The sequence below is a fragment of the Sprattus sprattus genome (assembly GCF_963457725.1).
Source record: "Sprattus sprattus genome assembly, chromosome: 15".
Taxonomy (NCBI): Eukaryota; Metazoa; Chordata; class Actinopteri; order Clupeiformes; family Clupeidae; genus Sprattus; species Sprattus sprattus.
Window position 1 is genome coordinate 6,545,279 of NC_137913.1, and position 10,000 is coordinate 6,555,278.

General features: G+C 45.6%; 2 protein-coding genes across 3 annotated transcripts in view; both read left to right on the forward strand.

The window, feature by feature from the left end:
* pnpla7b (patatin-like phospholipase domain containing 7b) overlaps positions 1–6,887 on the forward strand; it is a 28,871-nt gene extending 21,984 nt beyond the window's left edge. For both annotated transcript variants that reach the window (XM_080852214.1, XM_080852213.1), the window contains exons 28-36: positions 166–282; positions 509–578; positions 1,162–1,278; positions 2,345–2,493; positions 3,105–3,257; positions 3,627–3,743; positions 4,395–4,482; positions 4,635–4,732; positions 5,364–6,887. In XM_080852214.1, coding sequence (XP_080708340.1) covers positions 166–282; positions 509–578; positions 1,162–1,278; positions 2,345–2,493; positions 3,105–3,257; positions 3,627–3,743; positions 4,395–4,482; positions 4,635–4,732; positions 5,364–5,441 — 987 coding nt within the window. In that variant the 3' untranslated portion in view covers positions 5,442–6,887. The remainder of the gene's footprint in view (positions 1–165; positions 283–508; positions 579–1,161; positions 1,279–2,344; positions 2,494–3,104; positions 3,258–3,626; positions 3,744–4,394; positions 4,483–4,634; positions 4,733–5,363) is intronic.
* Positions 6,888–7,255: 368 nt separating this feature from the next.
* LOC308376224 (coiled-coil domain-containing protein 183-like) overlaps positions 7,256–10,000 on the forward strand; it is a gene marked incomplete at both ends in the record, with an annotated part of 9,855 nt that continues 7,110 nt past the window's right edge. The window contains 6 exons of the mRNA XM_080852520.1: positions 7,256–7,328; positions 7,929–7,942; positions 8,144–8,311; positions 8,663–8,767; positions 9,123–9,245; positions 9,682–9,774. Of these exons, the coding sequence (XP_080708646.1) occupies positions 7,256–7,328; positions 7,929–7,942; positions 8,144–8,311; positions 8,663–8,767; positions 9,123–9,245; positions 9,682–9,774 (576 nt within the window). The remainder of the gene's footprint in view (positions 7,329–7,928; positions 7,943–8,143; positions 8,312–8,662; positions 8,768–9,122; positions 9,246–9,681; positions 9,775–10,000) is intronic.

Sequence of the window (10,000 nt, forward strand, 5' to 3'; positions counted from 1 at the left end):
AGTCTTATTGTGTGTGAGTGTGTGTGTGTGTGTGTGTGTGTGTGTGTGTGTGTGTGTGTGTGTGTCTCAGTGTGTGCTTGACGTATTCCTTTTATAATAATCCATTCAGCTAAGGGTATGGTGTTCTTGGAAACCAGGAGTCACATATTGTCTGTGGTTCCGCAGGAGATGACCTCCATGTTCAAGAAGGTTCTGGACCTGACGTACCCTGTGACCTCCATGTTCTCAGGAGCCTCGTTCAACAACGGCATCAGTGCCATCTTCAAAGGCAAACAGATTGAGGTGGGAGGATAAGAACAGGCTGCCTTTGTCACCCTAGCCAGCTCAGCACAATGCCTTTGTATTTCTGTGTTAAATGAACTGCATTCAGCAGGGTCCATAATAATAACTGGATGTGTCCCCTGAGAAAGTACTAGTAATCAAAAAGCTGGAGGCTTGTGAATGTCCCTGAGTAAGGTTTCTCTTCCTTTTATTGTCTGTTTCTGTATTCTGTCTCTCTTTCCCAAAGGATATGTGGCTGCCATATTTTAACATCACCACAGATATCACAGCCTCCTGTATGCGTGTGCACACTGATGGTATGTAACACACACACACACACACACACACACTCACACACACACACACACACACACACAGACACTCACACACACACACACACACACACACACACACAGACACTCACACACACACTGACACACACACACACACACACACACACACACTGACACACACACAGACACACACACACACACACTCACACACACTCACACACTCACACACACGTGTTTATGCAATAATACTAATCCTGATAAGTAATGACAATGATCATTTTAGTGGCCACCTTTATGCTTTCTATACTACAGAGTATAAGAAGCCTGCACTGAGAAAAATCTAAATAAGGATCATCTCTCTCTCTTTCTCTCTCTCTCTCTCTCTCTCTCTCTCTCTCTCTCTCACTTTTGATTTGTCTCTCTCCCCATTTATCTCTTTGCCTCTTCCACATATCCTCCCTTGTTCTTTCTCTGGGTCCAGTAACAGCTCTGTGCTTGTCCCCGCAGGCTCTCTCTGGAGGTATATACGTGCCAGCATGTACATAAAGATCATCTCTCTCTCCTTCCCTCTCTCTATCCCTCTCTCTCTCTCTCTCTCTTCCCGCAGGCTCTCTCTGGCGGTACATACGTGCCAGCATGTCCCTCTCTGGCTACCTGCCTCCTCTCTGCGACCCCAAAGACGGCCACTTACTCATGGACGGAGGCTACATCAACAATCTGCCAGGTTGACCCCCTCCTCATGTCTCATTTATCTCTTCCTGTAAGGGCCCCACACAACAACAGGGGGTGACAGTGGTTCAGGAGGTAGAAAAGTCGTTTAATAATCAGAAGGTTGCTAGTTCATTTCCCTGTCGAAGCGTCCTTGAGCAAGACACTGAACCCCTAATTGCTCCTGATGTGCAGTGTGCCATCAGTGTAAATGTAAAATATGTATAAGTGTAGGTCGCTTCGGATAAAAGCATCTGCTAAATGACTAAATGTTAATGTAAATGCATTGCCTGGCGATTGATCGCACGGTTGGCATCCATCGTCTGGCTGCTTTACAAAAACCCCCAAAATAAGGCTACGTTTCCGTGACAGTGCAGGGTTTGAGTGGAATATGTCATGTTAAAGGGAGACTGGACGGTGTCCAGCTCAGGCCAATCTAGATGATTGCAGTGACTGGAGGTGAAAGCCACGTCCATCTTTTAATAGTCTTTCTGGGACGTTCCCTTCCCTTGCTCCTGGAACTCAAATGCCAGGTCGAGCCATTAACTACATCAAGGTCATTGGCTCACGAGTATAACTTTGACGCAAAGTATGCCTTCACGGTTCCATTTGTCTGCTAGGTCGCCATCAGTGTAACTATCAGTCGCACTTTGAATTGCTGGCATGGATCTATCCTGATCTTGCCTTGGAGTGAAACTGTCCATTACTCTAGCTATGTGTGTATGCTGAAGTTTCCTCGCCTGAGATGGAGGTGTTTTGCAACAGTACTAAAAGGTGTCCCAGTGGATGTATAAAAAACATGACTTTTGTCCTGGGGGCGACAGTGGTACAGGAGGTAGAGAAGTCGTTTAGTTATCCGAAGGTTGCTATTATGATTCCCTGTCGAAGCGTCCTTGAGCTAGACACTAAACCCCTAATTGCTCCTGATGTGCAGTGTGCCATCAGTGTAAATGTAAAATGTGTAAACATCCTTGGAAGTCGCTTTGGATAAAAGCGTCTGCTAAATGACGAAATGTAAATGTCCTCTGAGCGACTTCTTGAAAGTTCTTGACTCTGTGCCAACGCTCAACTCCGACCCACAGCTGACGTGGCGCGCTCCATGGGTGCCAAGGTGGTGATCGCCGTCGATGTGGGCAGCCGCGACGAACGCGACCTGACCAACTACGGTGACGCGCTGTCCGGCTGGTGGCTGCTGTGGAACCGATTCAACCCCTTCTCACACGGTGTGCGCGTAAGTCAGCCTCACCTGTATGACTCAACCCCTTCTCACACGGCGTAAGTCAGCCTCACCTGTATGACTCAACCCCTTCTCACACGCGTAAGTCAGCCTCACCTGTATGACTCAACCCCTTCTCACACGGCGTTAGTCAGCCTCACCTGTTTGACTCAACCCCTTCTCACACGGCGTGCACGTAAGTCAGCCTCACCCGTATGACGCATGGATCACTCTAAAACCCAGATTAAGCCCCATTGCATGCATGTGGCCAGGCAAGGACAGGGATGAGACCCAAACCCTGCTCAGAGGCCTTCCAGTGACCAGTGTGGGGAGTATGTGTGTGTGTGTGTGTTGGTATGGGTATGTAACCGGGGTGTGTGTGTGTGTGTGTGTGTGTGTGTGTGTTTGTGTGTCGGTATGGTTATGTAACTGGGGTGTGTGTGTTTGTGTGTTTGTGTGTCGGTATGGTTATGTAACCGGGGTGTGTGTGTGTTGGTATGGGTCTGTGACCGGGGTGTGTGTGTGTTTGTGTGTTTGTGTGTGTGTGTGTGTGTGTGTGTGTGTGTGTGTGTGTGTGTGTGTGTGTGTGTGTGTGTGTGTGTGTGTGTGTGTGTTGTTTTCTGCAGGTGTTGAACATGGCTGAGATCCAGACGCGTCTGGCCTACGTGTGCTGCGTGCGTCAGCTGGATATAGTGAAGAACAGCGAGTACTGCGAGTACATCCGGCCGCCCATCGACCGATACGGCACACTGGACTTCGGCAAGTTTGATGAGATCGCAGTAAGTTGTCCTCTCCCCATCTCTCTCTCTCTGTCTCTACCTCTCTCCCTCTCTCTCCCTTTCTCTCTCTCTCTCTCTCTCCCTCTCTCTCTCCCTCCGTCTCCCTCTCCCTCCCTCCCTCCCTCTCTCTCTCCATCCCTCTCCCTTCCTCTCTCTCTCCCTCCGTCTCCCTCTCTCTCCCTCCCTCTCTCTCTCCATCCCTCTCCCTCCCTCTCTCTCTCTCTCTCTCGATCCCTCTCCCTCCCTCTCTCTCTCTCTCCCTGGCTCTCTCTCTCTCTCCCACTCTCTCCATCTCTCTCCCTCCCTCCCTCTTCCTCCCTCTCTTTCACTCTCTGGCTCTTTCTATCTGTGGTTCTGTTCATCCTGCAGGATGTGGGCTACCAGCACGGGAAGACGGTGTTCAGCGTGTGGCTGCGCAGCGGCGTGGTGGAGAAGATCCTGAAGGACTGGCACCAGGAAGAGTTCCACAAGAGCAAGAAGAGTAACGTGAGTGCTGGTGCACGTCTCCTCTGTGACCGCTCTCATTCGTACGTGCACTGCTTCTGTGACCGCTCTCATTCGTACGTGCACTGCTTCTGTGCACGTCTCCTCTGTGACCGCTCTCATTCGCACGTGCACGTCTCCTCTGTGACCGCTCTCATTCGCACGTGCACTGCTTCTGTGCACATCTCTCATTAGCACGTGCACTGCTTCTGTGCACGTCTCCTCTGTGACAGCTCTCATTCGCACGTGCACGTCTTCTCTGTGACCGCCCTCATTCGCACGTGCACTGCTTCTGTGCACATCTCTCATTAGCACGTGCACTGCTTCTGTGCACGTCTCCTCTGTAACCGCTCTCATAAGCACGTGCACTGCTTCTCTAATTGAGTTTTGCCTCTGAGACACTGAATGAGATGGCCAATTATTGTAATGGCCTATACTGCAATGCTTTCATGAATTATCATAACAATTAAGTAACCAACGTTATTAGTCAACCAGATGTGGCCTATTGGTTAGCAAATTAACTTCTTTGAATGCTTTTCTTCAGTGCACGCGACAGACTGTTGTATGTGATTGGAAGTGAGTTTGTTGCGTTTTGTTGTGCTAGTTGTTGCTCCGGTGATTATTCTTCTATTGAGGTGAATCTTTGTGTCCCAGGCGCTCACCTGTCCCGTCGCGTCCTTCACTGATCTGGCAGAGATCGTGTCTCGGATAGAGCCCGCCGTCAAGCAGCCTGCCCTAGATGGTAAGAGCAGGACCCTCACAAGAGTGACACAGTATTTTTCAGCGTCACTTCAAAAGTCCCAATTCTTCATCTACACGTTCGATCGCAGTGTTCCCATTCCAAACCCCCAACCCCTCCCCTGCTTCACCCCCTCCATTATTCTCTTCAAACAGCAGATGAATCGGAGTACCAGACCGACTATGACGAGGTGCTCTCCGACTTCGACTTCAGCGAGCACACTGAGGATGAGACAGCAGACACGGGAGACACAGTAAGGCTCCTGAGCGCTGAGAGGCCTGCAAGCTGCCTGCCAGCCAGAGCTTAGAGGAGGGAGTTAAACAGAGAGTTGGAACCCAAATCTTAGGCAGCCACACACACACACACACACACACACACACACACACACACACTCACACACACATTGCTTAGAGGAGACAGTTAAACAGAGAGTTGGAACCCCAATCTTAGGCAGCCACACTTAGTTTTTTATATTTCTTATGTAAACTAGTATTTATTGTTATACCAGGTCTCTATTGCTCATAGCTTGACTGTTCTCTCCCTTGTACGTTGCTTTGGAAAAAAAAACGTTTGCTAAATGACTAAATGTAAATTTATTTCTGAAATGGAAAAAGTCACGCTCTTCAAATTGTGTGAAAGTGAGATGACGTGCATGTTTACCTGTACCCTAGACTTCAGAAGGACCCTTCCCCTATGCCTGTGGTTGTGTCTTAGTGCGTTCTGTGTCTCACCACTCAAAAGGATGCTGTAATGTGTCAAATTTGCCCCATCTTACTGACTGTCTGTGTGTGTGTGTGTGTGTGTGTGTGTGTGTGTGTGTGTGTGTGTGTGTGTGTGTGTGTGTGTGTGTGTGTGTGTGTGTGTGTTGTTCCTCTCTGTGTCAGGATGAGGACATGGGCCTGAGGCTCCCACGTTACCGGCTGGCAGACCCCACATCCTCGTCCTCATTTTTAGGATCATGAGACGCGGCGAGTCTCCCCACCCAGAAGCTGATGAATGTGCACCCTCTGTTGTCATTTGTCATCCAGTAAAGCAGTTATCAGTGCAATACTTTATTTAATGAATTTAGTAGATTGATATATTTTGTACCTAATTGAACGGGTTTTCCTAGTGCAGTAACCTTTGGGGAATTGTTGTCTGAACAGAGATTGACTTATACATGTAGTCCAGGCCAGGCAAAAGGGCTTATTCAGGCCAGATGATTAGTCCTATTGTGTCTGATTCAGGTCAGATGATTAGTCCTATTGTGTCTGATTCAGGCCAGATGATTAGTCCTATTGTGTCTGATTCAGGTCAGATGATTAGTCCTATTGTGTCTGATTCAGGTCAGATGATTAGTCCTATTGTGTCTGATTCAGGTCAGATGATTAGTCCTATTGTGTCTGATTCAGGCCAGATGATTAGTCCTATTGTGTCTGATTCAGGTCAGATGATTAGTCCTATTGTGTCTGATTCAGGCCAGATGATTAGTCCTATTGTGTCTGATTCAGGTCAGATGATTAGTCCTATTGTGTCTGATTTCAGCGTGAACCTGTAGGTTTCTGGCTAGTTGTTAAATTATTTGGGGTACTTACTCACTGAAGTTGGAAACAACATTGGAGAAAAATGGAAACTTGATAAGAACATATAACTTGGCATTCTCAGGTGTCATTTTAACATTCAGGTAAAATTTGAATACTTGGGGGTATATAAGGCTCCCAACGCACAGTTACACCACACTACACTACACTTCACAAGAACACTACACTACACTTCACTACACTACACTACACTACACTACACTACACTACACTACACTACACTACACTACACTACACTACACTAGTACACTACACTATACTACACTAGTACACTCGACACTAATACACTAATACACTACACTACAGTATTTTAGATGTACACACAGTATGTTTACTGTACTCAAGTTGGTCTCAAAAATACAGTACATATGTCCTGTGTGTGCAAAGTTTTGATGTATTTTTAGGTGTTCAAATAGTTACATGTACATGTTGGTAAATAGTTTTAACATTTTACACAATACATGCCTAACCTAATGCCTAATATCAATGCAATATGTCAGTGTTTTGATGCTGACACACCACTGTGATTTTTTGATGGCTGCTGTTTTAAATGTGTTAAAGCAGGTCAAAGAATCAAAAAGGGAAAGACACCACTTGTACTTATTGTGTTTTATGATGACTGAAAGGTTCGAAACAAATCATGTAACTTTTTGTTGTTATTGTTCTGATTGTTACACAGATGCCATATGTATGCTGGACAGAATGAGTCATTTCATAAGCTAATTATTTTAACAAGGGTATTTGTTTGTTTGGAATTAAATTGTGTGATTGCCTTTGCCTTTATGGGGGTATTTAGGAGTTCCCATTTAAAACTAATCCAATACAAAATACTTGTCCTGCATTTGTTTTCTCCAAAGAATTGTATGGGTTGATGCCCTCGCTTTTGAGCTGAAGGTGTGAATTTAGTCTTGTAACTTACCTAGGCTTGTGTTCTGTAATAGCAACAACTCTTTTAGACAACACATCGAATGAATTCAACTTTCTTTTACATCCCAGTAAGATGAAGTGCAACTTTATTTATTTAATACGAGATTTTTGTTTTCGAAATGTTCATTATTTTGATCCTTAGAACATTGGAGTTTCCGAGCACGTCAACGTAACATGACTGCGTTCTATTACTTTATGACGCATTATGGACGGGTTTACATCTTTTAAATTTGACGACCAAGCGAAAAACGTATCGTTTCTCGGACGCCATGGGTTCAGCGGACACAGAGACTGTAAGGGGGCTTTCGCTGCGGGAGCAGAGAATTCGTATTCAACAACTAGGTAAAATGCCACGTACAGCAGGCCTAGTGCAGCTGCAGTCTGTTTCTGTGAAAATGTTGGAATGCCCTCTGTGATCCTATGTTAAATTCAAAAGAAAACAAACTTACTAATGCTCCATGGCATGTTGCTTTTCTTTTATAGAATTTTTTGTTCAAAGTTCTCGGATTTAAAATATTAAAACATATTGTGTAGGTTAGCTGATTGAATCCAACAACACAACTTCAACGTCGATGGTGCAGTTGTGAACTACAAATATGTAGTTATCGTTTCACAATACCCCTAGGCTATTTCCGTTATTTTTGTGAAAACAATAGGATTGATGATGTCTTTGCGGGAAGATGTCCGTCCGTTGTAGTTAGGCTATCTACGATAAATAAACAGTTGGCCATTTCTCAATAATCATTTATTGAAGATAAGTCTACATGGTTGATAAAGTAGGCTAGTTGTAAAGTAGGCGATCACAACTTTGAATTTTATTCCACATACACTCAACAGAGAAACAGAACCGGTCCGAACACAATGCAGCAAGAGAGATCTTGGAAAATGACCACAAACTCCCTCGCGTTGCGAAGACACTGTGCAATTCTCTGCCCAATCCAGGGCCCGCCCTCCAGGTAACGTTGAAGTAGCCCACTATCTATAACAACAGCAGTATTTTCAATACAGTTTTGTTTAAATGCCAGAGAAGATATTTAGCCGCGCTCTAACTTGTACGCTATGTTGACCGTGTCCGGGACGGTCCCTCACCTCATTTACGGATAAAGTACAGTGTTTTACATAGATGTGTGTGTGTGTGTGTGTGTGTTTAACCAAAGAACATCGTGGAGAGGCAACAGCGTCGATTGTGCACCCTGGTTGAGCAACACAATGGCTTGCAGTACACACTTCGGTTAAAAGAGTCCCAGCTGCTGGAGATGGAGCAGATCATGAAGAGTCTGGAGCTGGACAGTAATCCAGATGAGGATACGCGACATTATGATCAGGCAAGAATGACCCCGGTCGCTAGGGACGATGACACTGATAGAATAGAACAACAGTACGGCCGTGAGAGTTCAGCACCAAGGCCAGCGCTACAAATATAAAAACAAATATTCAGGACCTTGGAGAGTTATTTATATAGAATTGTCTTAGTTCTCGCCTACAATGTCGGATGTGAATTATGGTAAGTTCACTTTGAATGAATGGCTTCTATGGTGTTGTAATGTTATAGTGTTATGCATTATCAGTTTGCTGTGACAGCAACAGCTGGCCCTAACGATAGTAATTAAATGAAACTCCACCTCTGTGTCTCTGTCTGTCTATCTGTCTGTGTGTCTTTTAATATTTGTATGCAGAGTGTTCGACTGTTGGAAAACTGTCTTGAGAAAATGAGTATCAAGATCACTGAGGCAGAAAATATCCAGACCACATACATTCAAGTGGAAGAGCACATACACCGGGTCTGTATAAAAGTCTCTCTCTTACACGCACAAACACACACACACATGCTTGCCATACTCATACACATACTTTAACATATCATTAAGATCACTGTAATATACAGACAACATCACTGAAAAAAACACAATGACATGCTGTGAGTAAAATAGAGTAGAATTATCACTCTGGCAGAGGGACTACCAATGGAAACTAGCCTTTTGGCTACAATTGGGTACATTTACATTTTAATGTTTATTAATGTACACTGGCCCTCTTCAACAAATAAACAAACTGAAACTGAAAGCTGTTAATAAGTGAAGTGTGTGTGCTGGTTGTAATCTTTCATCTGATCTCTCTCTCTCTCTCTCTCCTCAGGAAGTGAGGGAGATGCCCCAGGTTTTAGACAAAATGCAGTCTACTGTGATATGTGGCCAGTACGAGCTCAGTAAAGTAGCCCAGATGTCTCAGTCTGCCCAGGCCGCCGTGGAGAGCACTAAGGTTGGGTCTCGCTCCAGCATTCGAGGGCCAATTTGAATTGAAATAAGTCAAACCAAATGCATTTTTGAATGCATTCCTGAGTTGGATTCCATTTCCCCCCGTACTGAAGTTGATTGAGCTGAACTGAATTTGAATGCTCTATATTGAAAATTGAACTGAACTGAATTTGAATGCTCTAGATTGAACATACCTGAATTTGAATGCTCTAGACTGAAGATTGAACGTAACTGAAGTCTCAAGGCCCCCCCCCACTGGTTCTCCGCAGGCAGAGGCCGTGAAAGTTGTTCTTGCATGCTGTTCTAGGGAGGTTCTGGAGAGGCCGTGAGAGTGGTCCTTGCTCGCTCTTCTAGGGTGGTTCTGTAGAGGCAGTGAGAGTGGTCCTTGCACGCTCTTCTAGGGAGGTTCTGGTTCTGTAACGCCTCTGTATGGCCTGCAGGGAATGCTGGTCCAGTTGGAGAGACAACTGATGATGGAGCGGCAAGCCGTAGATGTTAAGCTGAACACCAAGCACCTGGAGAAGGAGAGAGAGGTGGAGGGACGGCTGGAGAGAGAGAAGGAGGGCGACAGGCGCATCAGCCGTGCCCCACACCGAAAGGACCAGGTCAGCAGAGGAAGAGAGAGAGACAGAGAGAGTGAGAGACAGAGAGAGTGAGAGAGAGAGAGAGAGAGAGAGAGAGAGATAGGATTACCTTGCTCACTATGTCATTGCATGGATAAAAGCCCTACCATTTCGAAACTGTCTACTTTGTCACTAA